The following is a 22,873-nucleotide window of genomic DNA, read 5'->3' as shown; positions in this document are numbered from 1 at the left end:
AGTGCTGGTCAGTGGTCTGAGTGTGTGCTGGTCAGTGGTCTGAGTGTGTGCCGGTCAGTGCTGGTCAGTGGTCTGAGTGTGTGCTGGTCAGTGATGGTCAGTGGTCTGAGTGTGTGCTGGTCAGTGATGGTCAGTGGTCTGAGTGTGTGCTGGTCAGTGATGGTCAGTGGTCTGAGTGTGTGCTGGTCAGTGATGGTCAGTGGTCTGAGTGTGTGCTGGTCAGTGCCAGTCAGTGATGGTCAGTGGTCTGAGTGTGTGCTGGTCAGTGGTCTGAGTGTGTGCTGGTCAGTGGTCTGAGTGTGTCCTGGTCAGTGCTGGTCAGTGGTCTGAGTGTGTCCTGGTCAGTGCTGGTCAGTGGTCTGAGTGTGTGCTGGTCAGTGGTCTGAGTGTGTCCTGGTCAGTGCTGGTCAGTGGTCTGAGTGTGTGCTGGTCAGTGCTGGTCAGTGGTCTGAGTGTGTGCTGGTCAGTGCTGGTCAGTGGTCTGAGTGTGTGCTGGTCAGTGCCGGTCAGTGCTGGTCAGTGGTCTGAGTGTGTGCTGGTCAGTGCCGGTCAGTGGTCTGAGCTTGCGGCCTTTACCTCCTTTGCTCTCTGTTGGAGTAGGTCTGCTTCTTGTCTCAGTTTCTCCTTCTCCCTCTCCAGCTCTCCTATGGCCTCCTGCAGCTCATTGGCCTCTTTCCTGCTTCGACTCCACTGGAGTTCCAATTTCTCCACAGCGCTGTTCTTCTCTCTCGTCGTCTGTTCGATGTCATGAAGCTTCAAGCTGATTTGTTCTGCTTCATTTTTGAATTTTTTCGCTTCCTGCTCAGCTTTAGCTTGAGCCTCTGACAGCTCGGAGACTAAAGTCTTCAAATGCTGAGTCTCTTCACTGATCTCCATCTGGTGTTGCCGTTCAGTCAACAAACGCTTTTGAAACTCTTCCGTTTCCTCGTTCAGCCGCTGCTGCATCTGCTGCTTGTCTTCTGATAGTTTCTTTGCTTGTTCCTGAGCTAAATCTCTCTGTTTCTGCAGCATCTCAGCCTCTGCTCTCAGCATGTTTGCCTCATGAATAGCTTGCATCTTCTCCTTCAACATCTTTTCAGCGAGTTCCCGCTGATGAGCCAGGTCTTCCTCTGCCAGCTTCCTCTGCCGTGCACTTTCCTGTGCCTCAACAGTTAACCTGGCCGTGTCCTCCGCCAGCTGCTTCATTTTCTCTGCTTCCTGAGCCAGGTGTTTCTGCGTGTTATCCTTGTCTTTCAGAATCAGCATCTTGTTTTCCTTTTCGATCTTTGTCTTCAGTTTGATGAGCTCCTCCATGTGTATTTTGACTTTGTAGAGTTCAGCTTCAGCCTGACTCTTCTGTTTAATGGCCTCTGTCACCTCCGACTTTAGACGCTGCAATTCCTCATCCAGCACAGATTTCTGGTGGTCAGTCTCCTCCAATTGCAGTTTCACCTTTGCCAGCTCCTGTTCCACCCCGGATTTCTGTCTCAGCGTCTGCTCCGCAAACCTCTTGTGCTTCTCCATATCTGCGTCAGCCATTTCTTTCTGTTTCAGAGCTGCTGCTTCAGCCTTTGCTCTCTTTGCAGCTTCGAGCTCAGCTTCTTTCCTCAGTTTCTCAGCGTCTTCTTGGGCCTTGGCTTTATCCTGAGCCTCTTTCTCAGCACGTTGTTTCAAACATTCCGCTTCCTCAGCTTGCTGTCGACAGAAAGCGGCCTCTTCCTCAGCTCTCCGTCGAGCCTGCTCTGCTTCCTCCGCCAGTCTCCTGGCCTTCTCTGCCTGCTCCTTCAGGTTGTCCACCATCGACCTCTCCTGTTTTTTGCTTTGCAGGAGTTCCTGTTCTTTCTGTTGCACTGTTGCCACATAAGCCACCTTCTCAGCGTCAATACGCTTCTGAGCAGCCTCGTGTGCCAAAGAAATCTGCCTCTCGGCCTCTTTCTCTGACAGTTCCTTCTGTTTCCAGGCTTCCTCAGATATCCTCTTGAGCCGCTCAACCTCGTCTAGTGCTGCCTTACGTTGGCGAGCAGCCTCTTCCTCTGCAGCAAGAATTTCTTTGACTTTTCTTTCTGCCTCTTGTCTCTTCTTGGCTTCCCCCAATGCCAGAGTTCGCTGTGACTCAGCTTCCTTTTCAGCCTCTCTTTTACTGCGTTGCGTATCCTCAGCGATGGTTTTTAGTTTGTTCAGTTCAATCTCCAGGTCAGATTTTTCTTCTGAAGCAGTTTCAAAATTGAGTTTGAGGATTCGAATCTCCTCCTCGATGATTCTTCTGTGTTTCAAAGTCTCATCCACAATGACTTTCTGCCGATCTAGCTCAAGGTCTGAGCTCTTCCTTAGCTGAATAATTCTTTCCTCAATGTCTTGCTTGTGCTGCATTGCTTGTTCTTCCAGAAGCTTCCGTTGGTAGGCCTCGTCCTCAGCCATTCGCCGCAGACGTTCGTTTTCAGCTTCCTTCTCCTTCAATGCTATCTCAGCCTCTGTTTCCAAACGTGTGGCATTATTAATGGCAGCGATTTTCTCTTTCAAAATTCTCTCCGCCTCACTCCGCTGGTGACTGGCTTCATCCTCAGCAAGCTGCCTCTGTCGTTTCGCATCCTCTGCCACAGCGCGCAGTTTGCCCGCCTCTTCTGCCAATTCCTTCATCTTCTGAGCCTCGGCCTCCAGCATTTGTTTGGTCTTTTCTGTCGTCGATCTGGTTTTCTCCTCAGTTTTAACTTTCAGCTGCAGCAGGATCTCCATCTCGGCCTTCACTTTGGCCAGCTCCTCCTCCAGAAGTTTCCTCTGGCGAAGAACCTCGCTGACCTCGTTTTTCAGGCGGTATAGTTCCTCCACCAGGAGCAGTCTCTGTTGTTCCCCATTCTCGGTCTCTGCCCTTAACCGGATTAGCTCCTGCTCCGTAGAGAGCTTCTGTTCAGCTGTCTCCTCTGCCAGCTTCCTCTGCCTATCCAGTTCCTGCTCAGCTATTTCCTTCTGTCGTAGGGCTGATTCCTCTGTTTTCGCTCTCCTCCTGGCCTCACGATCAGCCTCTTCCTTCTGCCTCTCTGCTTCTTCTTGAGCCAGTGATTTCTTATGAGCCACCTCTTCTGCCTGCAGTCTCAATCGAAGGGCCTCATTAGCTTTCTGACGCCATTTTTCCAGCTCCTTCTCAGATTCTCTCTTGGCGTTCTCTGCATCTTCCTGCTGTTGTTTTAACCGTGTTGCCTCTTCCTGTAACTGGGTAACAGTCTGATGCTCCTGTTGAAGAGATAACTCCAGTTCTGTAGTCTTTTGTTCAAATGAGATGCGTTTGCTGCGAAGTTCGGCACTGGCAGTTTTCTGAGCCATTTCCTGAGTGACCAGGAGCTGTTTTTCTTTCTCGATCTCAGCCTGCTTCATTCTCCTCTCAATGTCTGCTGCCTGGTTTTTGAAATGCTGCAGGTCCTCCAAAGCTTTTTCTTTCTCTCTGGCTGCGTCCTTCTCGGCCTGGATTTTCAGCTTGAGTTTCTCCTCTGCCTCTTTCTTCTTCTGTGACTCGTCCTTGACTTGTTTACGAAGCCTCTCAGCGTCATCCTGAGCTGCTTTCCTCTGTTTATCGGCCTCTTCTGCTCGTGTTTTCAGTTGCTGAAGTTCTGACTCTGCAGCGATTCTCTGTTTCTGTGAGGTTTCTAATTGCAGGTGGATGATTCGAATCTCCTCCTCAATCTTTGTGCGACTCAACAGCACTTCCTCAACCATTATTGTCTTTTTCTTGATTTCAACCTGGGAGGAGTTTTTCAGTTGGCTTAGTTCTTGTTGAATGTTCTGTTTCTGCTGTTCGGCGCTCACTGCCACTGCCTCTCTCTTTGTCACCTCTTCCTCTATTCGTTGCTGTAGTTCTCGAGCTTCTTTCTCTGCCTCAGCTTTAGCCTTGGCGTGAGCAGCCGCCAGCTGCTTCTGTTTTTCTAACTGTGCCTCCACTACCTCCAGCCGCCTTCTCTCCTCCGCCTTCAACTCTTCAGCAGCTTTCTAAATGTCAGAGTCATCAACAAAAACCAACGTCAGGTAATGAGCAGCCAATGGGAAGGCGGGAAATGGATAATGAACCAGAACCGAGAGCAGGACCCGAGGCAGGATCAGGATGCCACATTACCCAAATATCTCCCAATCCAGCCCATCCCAGGAGGGATCTGTGTTCCAGGAGCTACCCCCACCTCTCCATTCCACACACTGGTCGAACTCAATGCTCCCATTGCCATTCACAGCTCTTTGCGAATCGCCCAAAAGCAAAGAATAGGCACGACCTGGAAATGTGCTATTGAGCATTTTGAATTAGTTTTTCCTCCTCATTAGGGAGATGGAACTGGACTCGTTTAAAAATTTTTTTAAGAATCTTTATTGTCACAAGTAGGCTGACATTAACACTGCAATGACGTTACTGTGAAAAGCCCCTAGTCGCCACACTCTGGCGCCTGTTCGGATACAGAGGGAGAATTCAGAATGTCCAATTCACCTAACCTGCACATCTTTGGACTGTGGGAGGAAACCGGAGCACCCGGAGGAAACCCACGCAGACACGGGGAGAACGTGCAGACTCCGCACAGACAGTGGCCCAAGCCGGGAATCGAACCTGGGACCCTGGAGCTGTGAAGCAACTGTGCTAACCACTGTGCTATCGTGCTGCCCTATTGGATGAGGGAGAAGATTCTGGACTCCTATTGGATGAGGGAGATGTGCCTCCCATTGGGTGAGGAGGGTGGCACTATGCACCTCATAATAAACTTTAATAATAATCATCCAAGTCATTAATGAAGAGTGTGGGTAATTAAAGTCCCAACACAGATCCCTGTGGGTCACCTCCTGCCAACTGAAGTAATTACCCATTATCCCCACTCTCTGTCGCCTGCCACTCAACCAATTTCCTAACCATGTCAATAATTATTGTCACAAATAGGCTGACATTAACACTGCAATGAAGTTACTGTGAAAAGCCCCTAGTCGCCACACTCCGGCTCCTGTTCGGGTATACAGAGGGAGAATTCAGAAGGTCCAAATGACCGAATGGGAAGAGGGAGATGTGCTTCCCACTGGGTGAGGAGGGGGGCACTATACTCCTATGGGATCAGAGAGAAGATTCTGCGCTCCTGTTGGATGAGGGAGAGGACAGTGGGTTCCAATTGGGTGAGAGAGAAGGTTTGATTCTCATTGGGTGGAGCAGTGCTCCAAAAGCTCGTGTTTGAAACAAACCTGTTGGACTTTAACCTGGTGTTGTCAGACTTCTTACTGTGCTCACCCCAGTCCAACGCCGGCATCTCCACATCATTGGGTGAAGAAGGGGGCACTGGTCTCCCATTGGGCGAGGTAGAGCGTACAGGGCTCCCATTGGGCGAGGTAGAGCGTACAGGGCTCCCATTGGGCGAGGTAGAGCGTACAGGGCTCCCATTGGGCGAGAGAACTTGGCTGGATGGGGGCGAGGGTACTGGACTCCCATTGGGTGAGGGGTAGGGACATGGCTCCTATTGGGAGAGGTGTGTGTGAGAGATTGTGTGAGGGAGAGTGGTGGAGAGTGTGAGAGTGTGTGTGCAAGTGTGTGTGAGCAAGAGGATGTGTGCATGTGATCTAAAATGTGTACATGAACGAGAGAGCGTGCACATGAAAGTGTGTGTGCATAGCGGTGTGTGTGCACGCAAGAGTGTTCACACAAGAGTATGTGTGCATATGAGACTGTGTGCACGAGAGAATGTGCGTGCACGCGGTTTGTGTGTGTGTCCGAGTGTGCATGTGCAAGGGAAGGCGTGTGCGTGCGAGAGCTAGAATGTGTGGATGAGTGTGTCTGTGTACATCAACGAGTCTGTGGATGTGCCTACAAGCGAGAGTGTGCTTCAGTGAGTGTGGGTGAGCGAGAGAGTGTTTGTGAGCTACAGAGTGTGTGTGAGCAAGAATTGTGTGTGTGTGTGTGAGCGAGAGTGTATGTGTCTGAGAGCGGGAATGTTTGAATATATGCAAGTGAGTGCATGTGCAAGAGTGTGTGCATGACTGTGTCTACACCAAGAGTGTGTGCATGTGTGAGACAGCGAGAGTGTGTGAGAGACAGCGTGAATGTGTGTGTGTGTGTGACAGTGAGTGTGTGAGAGTGTGTGTGAGACAGCAAGAGTGTGTGAGAGTGTGAGACAGCAAGAATGTGTGTGTGTGTGTGAGACAGCGAGTGTGTGAGACAGCGAGAGTGTGTGCGAGTGTGTGTGAGACAGCGAGAATGTGAGTGTGTGAGACAGTGAGAGTGTGTGTGAGAGTGTGCGTGAGAGTGTGCGTGAGAGTGTGTGTGAGACAGCGAGAGTGTGTGTGAGTGTGTGTGAGACAGCGAGAGTATGCGTGAGAGTGTGCGTGAGAGTTTGTGTGAGACAGCGAGAGTGTGTGTGAGACAGCGAGAGTGTGTGTGAGACAGGGAGAGAGTGAGAGTGTGTGAGACAGCGAGAGTGTGCGCGAGTGTATGTGAGACAGCGAGAGTGTGCCTGAGAGTGTGTGTGAGACAGCGAGACTATGTGTGAGACAGCGAGAGTGTGTGTGAGACAGGGAGAGAGTGAGAGTGTGTGAGACACCGAGAGAATGTGAGAGGGTGTGTGAGAGGGTGTGTGAGACAGCGAGAGTGTGTGTGAGACAGCGAGAGTGTGTGTATGACAGGGAGAGAGTGAGAGTATGTGAGACAGCGAGAGAATGTGAGGGTGTGTGAGACAGCGAGAGTGTGTGAGAGTGTGAGAGAGACAGTGAGAGTGTGTGAGAGTGTGAGAGAGAGTGAGAGTGTGTGAGACAGCGAGTGTGTGTGTGAGAGTGTGTGTGAGAGTGTGTGTGAGACAGCGAGAGTGTGTGTGAGACAGCGAGAGTGTGAGAGGATGTGTGACAGCGAGAGTGTGAGAGTGTGTGAGACAGCGAGAGTGTGTGTGAGACAGCGAGAGTGTGTGTGAGACAGCGAGAGTGTGTGTGAGACAGCGAGAGTGTGTGTGAGACTGTGAGAGTGTGTGAGACAGCGAGAGTGTGTGAGAGACAGCGAGAGTGTGTGTGAGACAGCGAGAGTGTGTGCGAGACAGCGAGAGTGTGTGTTAGACAGCGAGAGTGTGTGTGAGACAGCGAGAGAGAGAGACAGCGAGAGTGTGTGTGAGACAGCGAGAGTGTGTGAGACAGCGAGAGTGTGTGAGAGATAGCGAGAGTGTGTGTGAGACAGCAAGAGTGTGTGAGAGACAGCGAGAGTGTCTGTGAGACAGCAAGAGTGTGTGCGAGACATGAGAGTGTGTGCGAGACAGCGAGAGTGTGCGCGAGACAGCGAGAGTGTGAGAGAGACAGCGAGAGTGTGTGTGAGACAGCGAGAGTGTGTGAGAGACAGCGAGAGTGTGTGTGAGAGTGTGTGCGAGACAGCGAGAGTGTGTGTGAGACAGCGAGAGTGTGTGTGAGACAGCGAGAGTATGCGAGAGAGTGTGCGTGAGAGTGTGAGAGACAATGAGAGTGTGTGTGAGACAGCGAGAGTGTGTGTGAGACAGCGAGAGTGTGTGTGAGACAGCGAGAGTGTGTGTGAGACAGTGAGAGTGTGTGTGAGACAGCGAGAGTATGCGTGAGTGTGCGTGAGAGTGTGAGAGAGACAGTGAGAGTGTGTGTGAGACAGCGAGAGTGTGTGTGAGACAGTGAGAGTGTGTGTGAGTGTGTGTGAGACAGCGAGAGTATGCGTGAGAGTGTGCGTGAGAGTGTGTGTGAGACAGCGAGAGTGTGTGTGAGACAGGGAGAGAGTGAGAGTGTGTGAGACAGCAAGAGTGTGTGAGACAGCGAGAGTGTGTGTGAGACAGCGAGTGTGAGAGACAGCGAGTGTGTGAGACAGCGAGAGTGTGTGAGACAGTGAGAGTGTGTGAGAGACAGCGAGAGTGTGTGTGAGACAGCAAGAGTGTGTGCGAGACATGAGAGTGTGTGCGAGACAGCGAGAGTGTGTGTGAGACAGCGAGAGTGTGTGTGTGACAGCGAGAGTGTGTGAGAGACAGCGATAGTGTGTGTGAGACAGCGAGAGTGTGTGTGAGACAGCGAGAGTGTGTGAGAGACAGCGAGAGTGTGTGTGAGACAGCGAGAGTGTGTGTGAGACAGCGAGAGTGTGTGTGAGACAGCGAGAGTGTGTGTGAGACAGCGAGTGTGTGTGTGAGACAGCGAGAGTGTGTGAGACAGGGAGAGAGTGAGAGTGTGTGAGACAGCGAGTGTATGTGAGAGACAGCAAGAGTGTGTGAGACAGCGAGAGTGTGTGTGAGACAGCGAGAGTGTGTGTGAGACAGAGAGAGTGTGTGTATGACAGCGAGAGTGTGTGTATGACAGCGAGAGTGTGTGCGAGACAGCGAGTGTGTATGAGAGACAGCGAGAGTGTGTGTGAGACAGCGAGAGTGTGAGACAGCGAGTGTGTGTGTGAGACAGCGAGAGTGTGTGTGAGACAGCGAGAGTGTGTGTGAGACAGCGAGTGTGTGTGTGAGACAGTGAGAGAGTGTGCGAGACAGTGAGTGTGTGTGAGACAGCGAGAGTGTGTGTGAGACAGCGAGAGTGTGTGTGACAGCGAGAGTGTGTGAGAGACAGCGAGAGTGTGTGAGACAGAGAGAGTGTGTGTGTGACTGCGAGAGTGTGTGAGACAGCGTGAGTGTGCGAGACAGCGAGTGTGTGAGACAGAGAGAGTGTGTGTGAGAGACAGCGAGAGTGTGAGAGACAGCGAGAGTGTGTGTGAGACAGCGAGAGTGTGTGTGACAGCGAGAGTGTGTGACAGCGAGAGTGTGTGTGAGTGTGTGTGAGACAGCGAGAGTGTGTGCGAGACAGCGAGAGTGTGTGCGAGACAGCGAGAGCGTGTGTGAGACAGCGAAAGTGTGTGTGAGACAGCGAGTGTGTGTGACACGAGAGTGTGTGTGAGTGTGTGTGAGACAGCGAGAGTGTGTGCGAGACAGCGAGAGTGTGTGAGACAGCGAGAGTGTGTGACAGCGAGAGTGTGTGACAGCGAGAGTGTGCGACAGCGAGAGTGTGTGTGAGACAGCGAGAGTGTGTGTGAGACAGCGAGAGTGTGTGTGAGACAGCGAGAGCGTGTGTGAGACAGCGAGAGTGTGTGCGAGACAGCGAGAGTGTGTGACACGAGAGTGTGTGAGAGTGTGTGCGAGACAGCGAGAGTGTGTGACACGAGTGTGTGAGAGTGTGTGCGAGACAGCGAGAGTGTGTGACACGAGAGTGTGTGAGAGTGTGTGTGAGACAGCGAGAGTGTGTGTGAGACTGCGAGAGTGTGCGAGTGTGTGTGTGAGACAGCGAGAGTGTGTGTGAGACAGCGAGTGTGTGTGAGAGACAGCGAGAGTGTGTGTGAGACAGCGAGAGTGTGTGTGAGACAGCGAGAGTGTGTGTGAGACAGCGAGAGTGTGTGTGAGACTGCGAGAGTGTGCGAGTGTGTGTGAGAGACAGCGAGAGTGTGTGTGAGACAGCGAGAGTGTGTGTGAGACAGCGAGAGTGTGTGTGTGACAGCGAGAGTGTGTGAGAGACAGCGAGAGTGTGTGAGACAGCGAGAGTGTGTGTGAGACAGCGAGAGTGTGTGAGAGACAGCGAGAGTGTGTGAGACAGAGAGAGTGTGTGTGTGACAGAGATAGTGTGTGAGAGACAGAGATAGTGTGTGAGACAGAGATAGTGTGTGTGTGTGACTGCGAGAGTGTGTGAGACAGCGTGAGTGTGCGAGACAGCGAGTGTGTGAGACAGAGAGAGTGTGTGTGAGAGACAGCGAGAGTGTGAGAGACAGCGAGAGTGTGTGAGACAGCGAGAGTGTGTGTGACAGCGAGAGTGTGTGACAGCGAGAGTGTGTGACAGCGAGAGTGTGTGTGAGTGTGTGTGAGACAGCGAGAGTGTGTGCGAGACAGCGAGAGTGTGTGAGAGACAGCGAGTGTGTGTGAGACAGCGAGAGTGTGTGAGACAGCGAGAGTGTGTGTGTGACTGCGAGAGTGTGTGAGACAGCGTGAGTGTGCGAGACAGCGAGTGTGTGAGACAGAGAGAGTGTGTGTGAGAGACAGCGAGAGTGTGAGAGACAGCGAGAGTGTGTGAGACAGCGAGAGTGTGTGTGAGACAGCGAGTGTGTGTGAGAGACAGCGAGAGTGTGAGACAGCGAGAGTGAGAGACAGCGAGAGTGTGTGACAGCGAGAGTGTGTGACAGCGAGAGTGTGTGTGAGACAGCGAGAGTGTGTGAGACAGCGAGAGTGTGTGCGAGACAGCGAGAGTGTGTGAGACAGCGAGAGTGTGTGTGAGACAGCGAGAGTGTGTGTGAGACAGCGAGAGCGTGTGTGAGACAGCGAGAGTGTGTGTGAGAGACAGCGAGAGTGTGTGACACGAGAGTGTGTGAGAGTGTGTGCGAGACAGCGAGAGTGTGTGTGAGACAGCGAGAGTGTGTGAGACAGCGAGAGTGTGTGTGAGAGACAGCGAGAGCGTGTGTGAGACAGCGAGAGTGTGTGTGAGAGACAGCGAGAGTGTGTGCGAGACAGCGAGAGTGTGTGACACGAGAGTGTGTGAGAGTGTGTGCGAGACAGCGAGAGTGTGTGACACGAGAGTGTGTGAGACAGCGAGAGTGTGTGTGAGACAGCGAGAGTGTGTGTGAGACTGCGAGAGTGTATGTGAGACAGCGAGTGTGTGTGAGAGACAGCGAGAGTGTGTGTGAGACAGCGAGAGTGTGTGTGAGACAGCGAGAGTGTGTGTGAGACTGCGAGAGTGTGCGAGTGTGTGTGTGAGACAGCGAGAGTGTGTGTGAGACTGCGAGAGTGTGCGAGTGTGTGTGTGAGACAGCGAGAGTGTGTGTGAGACAGCGAGAGTGTGTGTGAGACAGCGAGAGTGTGTGTGAGACAGCGAGAGTGTGTGTGAGACTGCGAGAGTGTGCGAGTGTGTGTGTCAGACAGCGAGAGTGTGTGTGAGACAGCGAGTGTGTGTGAGAGACAGCGAGAGTGTGTGTGAGACAGCGAGAGTGTGTGTGAGACAGCGAGAGTGTGTGTGTGACAGCGAGAGTGTGTGAGAGACAGCAAGAGTGTGTGCGAGACAGCGAGAGTGTGTGTGAGACAGCGAGTGTGTGTGAGAGACAGCGAGAGTGTGTGTGAGACAGCGAGAGTGTGTGTGAGACAGCGAGAGTGTGTGACAGCGAGAGTGTGTGAGACAGCGAGAGTGTGTGCGAGACAGCGAGAGTGTGTGTGAGTCAGCGAGTGTGTGTGAGAGACAGCGAGAGTGTGTGTGAGACAGCGAGAGTGTGTGTGAGACAGCGAGAGTGTGTGTGAGACAGCGAGAGTGTGTGAGAGACAGCGAGAGTGTGTGAGAGACAGCGAGAGTGTGTGAGAGACAGCGAGAGTGTGTGTGAGACAGCGAGAGTGTGTGTGAGACAGCGAGAGTGTGTGAGAGACAGCGAGAGTGTGTGAGAGACAGCGAGAGTGTGTGACAGCGAGAGTGTGTGTGAGACAGCGAGAGTGTGTGACAGCGAGAGTTTGTGAGAGTGTGTGTGAGACAGCGAGAGTGTGTGTGAGACAGCGAGAGTGTGTGTGAGACTGCGAGAGTGTGTGTGAGACAGCGAGAGTGTGAGAGAGACAGCGAGAGTGTGTGCGAGAGTGTGTGCGAGAGTGTGTGCGAGACAGCGAGAGTGTGTGTGAGACTGCGAGAGTGTGTGTGAGACAGTGAGTGTGTGTGTGAGACAGCGAGAGTGTGTGTGAGACAGCGAGAGTGTGTGTGAGACAGCGAGAGTGTGTGTGAGACAGCGAGTGTGTGTGAGACACCGAGAGTGTGTGTGAGACAGCGAGTGTGTGTGTGAGACAGCGAGAGTGTGTGTGAGTGTGTGTGAGACAGCGAGAGTATGCGTGAGAGTGTGCGTGAGAGTGTGTGTGAGACAGCGAGAGTGTGTGTGAGACAGGGAGAGAGTGAGAGTGTGTGAGACAGCAAGAGTGTGTGAGACAGCGAGAGTGTGTGTGAGACAGCGAGTGTGAGAGACAGCGAGTGTGTGAGACAGCGAGAGTGTGTGAGACAGTGAGAGTGTGTGAGAGACAGCGAGAGTGTGTGTGAGACAGCAAGAGTGTGTGCGAGACATGAGAGTGTGTGCGAGACAGCGAGAGTGTGTGTGAGACAGCGAGAGTGTGTGTGTGACAGCGAGAGTGTGTGAGAGACAGAGATAGTGTGTGTGAGACAGCGAGAGTGTGTGTGAGACAGCGAGAGTGTGTGAGAGACAGCGAGAGTGTGTGTGAGACAGCGAGAGTGTGTGTGAGACAGCGAGAGTGTGTGTGAGACAGCGAGAGTGTGTGTGAGACAGCGAGTGTGTGTGTGAGACAGCGAGAGTGTGTGAGACAGGGAGAGAGTGAGAGTGTGTGAGACAGCAAGAGTGTGTGAGACAGCGAGAGTGTGTGTGAGACAGCGAGAGTGTGTGTGAGACAGCGAGTGTATGTGAGAGACAGCAAGAGTGTGTGAGACAGCGAGAGTGTGTGTGAGACAGCGAGAGTGTGTGTGAGACAGAGAGAGTGTGTGTATGACAGCGAGAGTGTGTGTATGACAGCGAGAGTGTGTGCGAGACAGCGAGTGTGTATGAGAGACAGCGAGAGTGTGTGTGAGACAGCGAGAGTGTGAGACAGCGAGTGTGTGTGTGAGACAGCGAGAGTGTGTGTGAGACAGCGAGAGTGTGTGTGAGACAGCGAGTGTGTGTGTGAGACAGTGAGAGAGTGTGCGAGACAGTGAGTGTGTGTGAGACAGCGAGAGTGTGTGTGAGACAGTGAGAGTGTGTGTGAGACAGTGAGAGAGTGTGCGAGACAGTGAGTGTGTGTGAGACAGCGAGAGTGTGTGTGACTGCGAGAGTGTGTGAGAGACAGAGAGAGTGTGTGTATGACAGCGAGAGTGTGTGCGAGACAGCGAGAGTGTGTGTGAGACAGCGAGTGTGTGTGAGAGATAGCGAGAGTGTGTGTGAGACAGCGAGAGTGTGTGTGAGACAGCGAGAGTGTGTGTGAGACAGCGAGAGTGTGTGAGACAGCGAGAGTGTGTGTGACTGCGAGAGTGTGTGTGAGACAGCGAGAGTGTGTGTGAGACAGCGAGAGTGTGTGTGAGACAGCGAGAGTGTGTGTGAGACAGCGAGAGAGAGAGACAGCGAGAGTGTGTGTGAGACAGCGAGAGTGTGTGTGTGACAGCGAGAGTGTGTGAGACAGCGAGAGTGTGTGTGAGACAGCGAGAGTGTGTGTGAGACAGCGAGAGTGTGTGTGAGACAGCGAGAGTGAGACAGCGAGAGTGTGTGAGAGACAGCGAGAGTGTGTGAGACAGCGTGAGTGTGCGAGACAGCGAGTGTGTGAGACAGTGAGTGTGTGTGCGAGACAGCGAGAGTGTGTGACACGAGAGTGTGTGAGAGTGTGTGTGAGACAGCGAGAGTGTGTGTGAGACAGCGAGAGTGTGTGTGAGACAGCGAGTGTGTGTGTGAGACAGCGAGAGTGTGTGTGAGACAACAAGAGTGTGTGTGAGACAGCGAGTGTGTGTGTGAGACAGCGAGTGTGTGTGTGAGACAGCGAGAGTGTGTGTGAGACAGCGAGTGTGTGTGTGAGACAGCGAGAGTGTGTGTGAGACAGCGAGAGTGTGTGTGAGACAGCGAGTGTGTGTGAGAGACAGCGAGAGTGTGTGAGAGACAGCGAGAGTGTGTGAGACAGCGTGAGTGTGTGAGAGACAGCGAGAGTGTGTGCCAGACAGCGAGAGTGTGTGAGAGACAGCGAGTGTGTGAGACAGTGAGAGTGTGTGAGAGACAGCGAGAGTGTGTGCCAGACAGCGAGAGTGTGTGTGAGACAGCGAGAGTGTGTGTGAGACAGCGAGTCTGTGAGACAGCGAGAGTGTGTGAGACAGCGAGAGTGTGTGTGAGACAGCGAGAGTGTGTGGGAGACAGCGAGAGTGTGTGTGAGACAGCGAGAGTGTGTGAGACAGAGAGAGTGTGTGAGAGACAGCGAGAGTGTGTGCGAGACAGCGAGAGTGTGAGACAGCGAGAGTGTGTGAGACAGCGAGAGTGTGTGAGACAGAGAGAGTGTGTGTGAGACAGTGAGAGTGTGTGAGAGACAGCGAGAGTGTGTGTGAGACTGCGAGAGTGTGTGTGAGACAGCGAGAGTGTGTGTGAGACAGCGAGAGTGTGTGTGACAGCGAGAGTGTGTGAGAGACAGCGAGAGTGTGTGAGACAGAGAGAGTGTGTGTGTGACTGCGAGAGTGTGTGAGACAGCGTGAGTGTGCGAGAGAGCGAGTGTGTGAGACAGAGAGAGTGTGTGTGAGAGACAGCGAGAGTGTGAGAGACAGCGAGAGTGTGTGTGAGACAGCGAGAGTGAGTGTGACAGCGAGAGTGTGTGACAGCGAAAGTGTGTGTGAGTGTGTGTGAGACAGCGAGAGTGTGTGCGAGACAGCGAGAGTGTGTGCGAGACAGCGAGAGCGTGTGTGAGACAGCGAAAGTGTGTGTGAGACAGCGAGTGTGTGTGACACGAGAGTGTGTGTGAGTGTGTGTGAGACAGCGAGAGTGTGTGCCAGCGAGAGTGTGTGACAGCGAGAGTGTGTGACAGCGAGAGTGTGTGACAGCGAGAGTGTGTGACAGCGAGAGTGTGTGTGAGACAGCGAGAGTGTGTGTGAGACAGCGAGAGTGTGTGTGAGACAGCGAGAGCGTGTGTGAGACAGCGAGAGTGTGTGCGAGACAGCGAGAGTGTGTGACACGAGAGTGTGTGAGTGTGTGCGAGACAGCGAGAGTGTGTGACACGAGTGTGTGAGAGTGTGTGCGAGACAGCGAGAGTGTGTGACAAGAGAGTGTGTGAGAGTGTGTGTGAGACAGCGAGAGTGTGTGTGAGACTGCGAGAGTGTGCGAGTGTGTGTGTGAGACAGCGAGAGTGTGTGTGAGACAGCGAGTGTGTGTGAGAGACAGCGAGAGTGTGTGTGAGACAGCGAGAGTGTGTGTGAGACAGCGAGAGTGTGTGTGAGACTGCGAGAGTGTGCGAGTGTGTGTGAGAGACAGCGAGAGTGTGTGAGAGACAGCGAGTGTGTGAGACAGTGAGAGTGTGTGAGAGACAGCGAGAGTGTGTGCCAGACAGCGAGAGTGTGTGAGACAGCGAGAGTGTGTGTGAGACAGCGAGAGTGTGTGAGAGACAGCGAGAGTGTGTGAGACAGCGAGAGTGTGTGTGAGACAGCGAGAGTGTGTGGGAGACAGCGAGAGTGTGTGTGAGACAGCGAGAGTGTGTGAGACAGAGAGAGTGTGTGAGAGACAGCGAGAGTGTGTGCGAGACAGCGAGAGTGTGAGACAGCGAGAGTGTGTGAGACAGCGAGAGTGTGTGAGACAGAGAGAGTGTGTGTGAGACAGTGAGAGTGTGTGAGAGACAGCGAGAGTGTGTGTGAGACAGAGAGAGTGTGTGTGAGACAGCGAGAGTGTGTGTGAGACAGCGAGAGTGTGTGTGACAGCGAGAGTGTGTGAGAGACAGCGAGAGTGTGTGAGACAGAGAGAGTGTGTGTGTGACTGCGAGAGTGTGTGAGACAGCGTGAGTGTGCGAGACAGCGAGTGTGTGAGACAGAGAGTGTGTGAGAGACAGCGAGAGTGTGAGAGACAGCGAGAGTGTGTGTGAGACAGCGAGAGTGTGTGTGACAGCGAGAGTGTGTGACAGCGAGAGTGTGTGTGAGTGTGTGTGAGACAGCGAGAGTGTGTGCGAGACAGCGAGAGTGTGTGCGAGACAGCGAGAGCGTGTGTGAGACAGCGAAAGTGTGTGTGAGACAGCGAGTGTGTGTGACACGAGAGTGTGTGTGAGTGTGTGTGAGACAGCGAGAGTGTGTGCGAGACAGCGAGAGTGTGTGAGACAGCGAGAGTGTGTGACAGCGAGAGTGTGTGACAGCGAGAGTGTGTGACAGCGAGAGTGTGTGTGAGACAGCGAGAGTGTGTGTGAGACAGCGAGAGTGTGTGTGAGACAGCGAGAGCGTGTGTGAGACAGCGAGAGTGTGTGCGAGACAGCGAGAGTGTGTGACACGAGAGTGTGTGAGAGTGTGTGCGAGACAGCGAGAGTGTGTGACACGAGTGTGTGAGAGTGTGTGCGAGACAGCGAGAGTGTGTGACACGAGAGTGTGTGAGAGTGTGTGTGAGACAGCGAGAGTGTGTGTGAGACTGCGAGAGTGTGCGAGTGTGTGTGTGGGACAGCGAGAGTGTGTGTGAGACAGCGAGTGTGTGTGAGAGACAGCGAGAGTGTGTGTGAGACAGCGAGAGTGTGTGTGAGACAGCGAGAGTGTGTGTGAGACAGCGAGAGTGTGTGTGAGACTGCGAGAGTGTGCGAGTGTGTGTGAGAGACAGCGAGAGTGTGTGTGAGACAGCGAGAGTGTGTGTGAGACAGCGAGAGTGTGTGTGTGACAGCGAGAGTGTGTGAGAGACAGCGAGAGTGTGTGAGACAGCGAGAGTGTCTGTGAGACAGCGAGAGTGTGTGAGAGACAGCGAGAGTGTGTGAGACAGAGAGAGTGTGTGTGTGACAGAGATAGTGTGTGAGAGACAGAGATAGTGTGTGAGACAGAGATAGTGTGTGTGTGTGACAGAGAGAGTGTGTGAGACAGCGTGAGTGTGCGAGACAGCGAGTGTGTGAGACAGAGAGAGTGTGTGTGAGAGACAGCGAGAGTGTGAGAGACAGCGAGAGTGTGTGAGACAGCGAGAGTGTGTGTGACAGCGAGAGTGTGTGACAGCGAGAGTGTGTGACAGCGAGAGTGTGTGTGAGTGTGTGTGAGACAGCGAGAGTGTGTGCGAGACAGCGAGAGTGTGTGAGAGACAGCGAGTGTGTGTGAGACAGCGAGAGTGTGTGAGACAGCGAGAGTGTGTGTGTGACTGCGAGAGTGTGTGAGACAGCGTGAGTGTGCGAGACAGCGAGTGTGTGAGACAGAGAGAGTGTGTGTGAGAGACAGCGAGAGTGTGAGAGACAGCGAGAGTGTGTGAGACAGCGAGAGTGTGTGTGAGACAGCGAGTGTGTGTGAGAGACAGCGAGAGTGTGAGACAGCGAGAGTGAGAGACAGCGAGAGTGTGTGACAGCGAGAGTGTGTGACAGCGAGAGTGTGTGTGAGACAGCGAGAGTGTGTGAGACAGCGAGAGTGTGTGTGAGACAGCGAGAGTGTGTGAGACAGCGAGAGTGTGTGTGAGACAGCGAGAGTGTGTGTGAGACAGCGAGAGTGTGTGTGAGACAGCGAGAGTGTGTGTGAGAGACAGCGAGAGTGTGTGACACGAGAGTGTGTGAGAGTGTGTGCGAGACAGCGAGAGTGTGTGTGAGACAGCGAGAGTGTGTGAGACAGCGAGAGTGTGTGTGAGAGACAGCGAGAGCGTGTGTGAGACAGCGAGAGTGTGTGTGAGAGACAGCGAGAGTGTGTGCGAGACAGCGAGAGTGTGTGACACGAGAGTGTGTGAGAGTGTGTGCGAGACAGCGAGAGTGTGTGACACGAGAGTGTGTGAGACAGCGAGAGTGTGTGTGAGACAGCGAGAGTGTGTGTGAGACTGCGAGAGTGTATGTGAGACAGCGAGTGTGTGTGAGAGACAGCGAGAGTGTGTGTGAGACAGCGAGTGTGTGTGTGAGACAGCGAGAGTGTGTGTGAGACTGCGAGAGTGTGCGAGTGTGTGTGTGAGACAGCGAGAGTGTGTGTGAGACTGCGAGAGTGTGCGAGTGTGTGTGTGAGACAGCGAGAGTGTGTGTGAGACAGCGAGAGTGTGTGTGAGACAGCGAGAGTGTGTGTGAGACAGCGAGAGTGTGTGTGAGACTGCGAGAGTGTGCGAGTGTGTGTGTCAGACAGCGAGAGTGTGTGTGAGACAGCGAGTGTGTGTGAGAGACAGCGAGAGTGTGTGTGAGACAGCGAGAGTGTGTGTGAGACAGCGAGAGTGTGTGTGTGACAGCGAGAGTGTGTGAGAGACAGCAAGAGTGTGTGCGAGACAGCGAGAGTGTGTGTGAGACAGCGAGTGTGTGTGAGAGACAGCGAGAGTGTGTGTGAGACAGCGAGAGTGTGTGTGAGACAGCGAGAGTGTGTGACAGCGAGAGTGTGTGAGACAGCGAGAGTGTGTGCGAGACAGCGAGAGTGTGTGTGAGACAGCGAGTGTGTGTGAGAGACAGCGAGAGTGTGTGTGAGACAGCGAGAGTGTGTGTGAGACAGCGAGAGTGTGTGTGAGACAGCGAGAGTGTGTGAGAGACAGCGAGAGTGTGTGACAAGAGAGTGTGTGAGAGTGTGTGTGAGACAGCGAGAGTGTGTGTGAGACTGCGAGAGTGTGCGAGTGTGTGTGTGAGACAGCGAGAGTGTGTGTGAGACAGCGAGTGTGTGTGAGAGACAGCGAGAGTGTGTGTGAGACAGCGAGAGTGTGTGTGAGACAGCGAGAGTGTGTGTGAGACTGCGAGAGTGTGCGAGTGTGTGTGAGAGACAGCGAGAGTGTGTGAGAGACAGCGAGTGTGTGAGACAGTGAGAGTGTGTGAGAGACAGCGAGAGTGTGTGCCAGACAGCGAGAGTGTGTGAGACAGCGAGAGTGTGTGTGAGACAGCGAGAGTGTGTGAGAGACAGCGAGAGTGTGTGAGACAGCGAGAGTGTGTGTGAGACAGCGAGAGTGTGTGGGAGACAGCGAGAGTGTGTGTGAGACAGCGAGAGTGTGTGAGACAGAGAGAGTGTGTGAGAGACAGCGAGAGTGTGTGCGAGACAGCGAGAGTGTGAGACAGCGAGAGTGTGTGAGACAGCGAGAGTGTGTGAGACAGAGAGAGTGTGTGTGAGACAGTGAGAGTGTGTGAGAGACAGCGAGAGTGTGTGTGAGACTGCGAGAGTGTGTGTGAGACAGCGAGAGTGTGTGTGAGACAGCGAGAGTGTGTGTGACAGCGAGAGTGTGTGAGAGACAGCGAGAGTGTGTGAGACAGAGAGAGTGTGTGTGTGACTGCGAGAGTGTGTGAGACAGCGTGAGTGTGCGAGACAGCGAGTGTGTGAGACAGAGAGTGTGAGAGAGACAGCGAGAGTGTGAGAGACAGCGAGAGTGTGTGTGAGACAGCGAGAGTGTGTGTGACAGCGAGAGTGTGTGACAGCGAGAGTGTGTGTGAGTGTGTGTGAGACAGCGAGAGTGTGTGCGAGACAGCGAGAGTGTGTGCGAGACAGCGAGAGCGTGTGTGAGACAGCGAAAGTGTGTGTGAGACAGCGAGTGTGTGTGACACGAGAGTGTGTGTGAGTGTGTGTGAGACAGCGAGAGTGTGTGCGAGACAGCGAGAGTGTGTGAGACAGCGAGAGTGTGTGACAGCGAGAGTGTGTGACAGCGAGAGTGTGTGACAGCGAGAGTGTGTGTGAGACAGCGAGAGTGTGTGTGAGACAGCGAGAGCGTGTGTGAGACAGCGAGAGTGTGTGCGAGACAGCGAGAGTGTGTGACACGAGAGTGTGTGAGAGTGTGTGCGAGACAGCGAGAGTGTGTGACACGAGTGTGTGAGAGTGTGTGCGAGACAGCGAGAGTGTGTGACACGAGAGTGTGTGAGAGTGTGTGTGAGACAGCGAGAGTGTGTGTGAGACTGCGAGAGTGTGCGAGTGTGTGTGTGGGACAGCGAGAGTGTGTGTGAGACAGCGAGTGTGTGTGAGAGACAGCGAGAGTGTGTGTGAGACAGCGAGAGTGTGTGTGAGACAGCGAGAGTGTGTGTGAGACAGCGAGAGTGTGTGTGAGACTGCGAGAGTGTGCGAGTGTGTGTGAGAGACAGCGAGAGTGTGTGTGAGACAGCGAGAGTGTGTGTGAGACAGCGAGAGTGTGTGTGTGACAGCGAGAGTGTGTGAGAGACAGCGAGAGTGTGTGAGACAGCGAGAGTGTCTGTGAGACAGCGAGAGTGTGTGAGAGACAGCGAGAGTGTGTGAGACAGAGAGTGTGTGTGACAGCGAGAGTGTGTGAGAGACAGCGAGAGTGTGTGAGACAGAGATAGTGTGTGTGTGTGACTGCGAGAGTGTGTGAGACAGCGTGAGTGTGCGAGACAGCGAGTGTGTGAGACAGAGAGAGTGTGTGTGAGAGACAGCGAGAGTGTGAGAGACAGCGAGAGTGTGTGAGACAGCGAGAGTGTGTGTGACAGCGAGAGTGTGTGACAGCGAGAGTGTGTGACAGCGAGAGTGTGTGTGAGTGTGTGTGAGACAGCGAGAGTGTGTGCGAGACAGCGAGAGTGTGTGAGAGACAGCGAGTGTGTGTGAGACAGCGAGAGTGTGTGAGACAGCGAGAGTGTGTGTGTGACTGCGAGAGTGTGTGAGACAGCGTGAGTGTGCGAGACAGCGAGTGTGTGAGACAGAGAGAGTGTGTGTGAGAGACAGCGAGAGTGTGAGAGACAGCGAGAGTGTGTGAGACAGCGAGAGTGTGTGTGAGACAGCGAGTGTGTGTGAGAGACAGCGAGAGTGTGAGACAGCGAGAGTGAGAGACAGCGAGAGTGTGTGACAGCGAGAGTGTGTGACAGCGAGAGTGTGTGTGAGACAGCGAGAGTGTGTGAGACAGCGAGAGTGTGTGCGAGACAGCGAGAGTGTGTGAGACAGCGAGAGTGTGTGTGAGACAGCGAGAGTGTGTGTGAGACAGCGAGAGTGTGTGTGAGACAGCGAGAGTGTGTGTGAGAGACAGCGAGAGTGTGTGACACGAGAGTGTGTGAGAGTGTGTGCGAGACAGCGAGAGTGTGTGTGAGACAGCGAGAGTGTGTGAGACAGCGAGAGTGTGTGTGAGAGACAGCGAGAGCGTGTGTGAGACAGCGAGAGTGTGTGTGAGAGACAGCGAGAGTGTGTGCGAGACAGCGAGAGTGTGTGACACGAGAGTGTGTGAGAGTGTGTGCGAGACAGCGAGAGTGTGTGACACGAGAGTGTGTGAGACAGCGAGAGTGTGTGTGAGACAGCGAGAGTGTGTGTGAGACTGCGAGAGTGTATGTGAGACAGCGAGTGTGTGTGAGAGACAGCGAGAGTGTGTGTGAGACAGCGAGAGTGTGTGTGAGACAGCGAGAGTGTGTGTGAGACTGCGAGAGTGTGCGAGTGTGTGTGTGAGACAGCGAGAGTGTGTGTGAGACTGCGAGAGTGTGCGAGTGTGTGTGTGAGACAGCGAGAGTGTGTGTGAGACAGCGAGAGTGTGTGTGAGACAGCGAGAGTGTGTGTGAGACAGCGAGAGTGTGTGTGAGACTGCGAGAGTGTGCGAGTGTGTGTGTCAGACAGCGAGAGTGTGTGTGAGACAGCGAGTGTGTGTGAGAGACAGCGAGAGTGTGTGTGAGACAGCGAGAGTGTGTGTGAGACAGCGAGAGTGTGTGTGTGACAGCGAGAGTGTGTGAGAGACAGCAAGAGTGTGTGCGAGACAGCGAGAGTGTGTGTGAGACAGCGAGTGTGTGTGAGAGACAGCGAGAGTGTGTGTGAGACAGCGAGAGTGTGTGTGAGACAGCGAGAGTGTGTGACAGCGAGAGTGTGTGAGACAGCGAGAGTGTGTGCGAGACAGCGAGAGTGTGTGTGAGACAGCGAGTGTGTGTGAGAGACAGCGAGAGTGTGTGTGAGACAGCGAGAGTGTGTGTGAGACAGCGAGAGTGTGTGTGAGACAGCGAGAGTGTGTGAGAGACAGCGAGAGTGTGTGAGAGACAGCGAGAGTGTGTGTGAGACAGCGAGAGTGTGTGTGAGACAGCGAGAGTGTGTGAGAGACAGCGAGAGTGTGTGAGAGACAGCGAGAGTGTGTGACAGCGAGAGTGTGTGTGAGACAGCGAGAGTGTGTGACAGCGAGAGTTTGTGAGAGTGTGTGTGAGACAGCGAGAGTGTGTGTGAGACAGCGAGAGTGTGTGTGAGACTGCGAGAGTGTGTGTGAGACAGCGAGAGTGTGAGAGAGACAGCGAGAGTGTGTGCGAGAGTGTGTGCGAGAGTGTGTGCGAGAGTGTGTGCGAGAGTGTGTGCGAGACAGCGAGAGTGTGTGTGAGACTGCGAGAGTGTGTGTGAGACAGTGAGTGTGTGTGTGAGACAGCGAGAGTGTGTGTGAGACAGCGAGAGTGTGTGTGAGACAGCGAGAGTGTGTGTGAGACAGCGAGTGTGTGTGAGAGACACCGAGAGTGTGTGTGAGACAGCGAGTGTGTGTGTGAGACAGCGAGAGTGTGTGTGAGACAGCGAGAGTGTGTGTGAGACAGCGAGTGTGTGTGTGAGACAGCGAGAGTGTGTGTGAGACAGCGAGAGTGTGTGTGAGACAGCGAGTGTGTGTGAGAGACACCGAGAGTGTGTGTGAGACAGCGAGTGTGTGTGTGAGACAGCGAGAGTGTGTGTGAGACAGCGAGAGTGTGTGTGAGATAGCGAGTGTGTGTGAGAGACACCGAGAGTGTGTGTGAGACAGCAAGAGTGTGTGTGAGACAGCGAGTGTGTGTGTGACAGCGAGAGTGCGTGAGAGTGTGTGTGAGACTGCGAGAGTGTGTGTGAGACAGCAAGAGTGTGTGTGAGACAGCGAGAGTGTGTGAGAGACAGCGAGAGTGTGTGCGAGACAGCGAGAGTGTGTGACAGCGAGAGTGTGTGACAGCGAGAGTGTGTGTGAGACAGCGAGAGTGTGTGACAGCGAGAGTGTGTGTGAGACAGCGAGAGTGTGTGTGAGACAGCGAGAGTGTGTGACAGCGAGAGTGTGTGTGAGACAGCGAGAGTGTGTGTGAGACAGCGAGAGTGTGTGACAGCGAGAGTGTGTGCGAGACAGCGAGAGTGTGTGACAGCGAGAGTATGTGAGAGTGTGTGTGAGACAGCGAGAGTGTGTGACAGCGAGAGTGTGTGTGAGACAGCGAGTGTGTGTGAGAGACACCGAGAGTGTGTGTGAGACAGCGAGTGTGTGTGTGAGACAGCGAGAGTGTGTGTGAGACAGCGAGAGTGTGTGTGAGATAGCGAGTGTGTGTGAGAGACACCGAGAGTGTGTGTGAGACAGCAAGAGTGTGTGTGAGACAGCGAGTGTGTGTGTGACAGCGAGAGTGCGTGAGAGTGTGTGTGAGACTGC

General features: G+C 53.7%; 1 protein-coding gene across 1 annotated transcript in view; it reads right to left on the bottom strand.

Annotated features, from left to right (window-relative positions):
- LOC119966676 (plectin-like) overlaps positions 1–22,873 on the bottom strand; it is an 84,263-nt gene that overhangs the window by 35,514 nt on the left and 25,876 nt on the right. Inside the window, 1 exon segment of the mRNA XM_038798738.1 lies at positions 577–3,957. Coding sequence (XP_038654666.1) covers positions 577–3,957 — 3,381 coding nt within the window.

The sequence above is a fragment of the Scyliorhinus canicula genome, chromosome 5 (genome assembly GCF_902713615.1).
Source record: "Scyliorhinus canicula chromosome 5, sScyCan1.1, whole genome shotgun sequence".
In the NCBI taxonomy this organism is placed as follows: Eukaryota; Metazoa; Chordata; class Chondrichthyes; order Carcharhiniformes; family Scyliorhinidae; genus Scyliorhinus; species Scyliorhinus canicula.
This window is presented reverse-complemented; position numbering and strand designations above follow the sequence as displayed.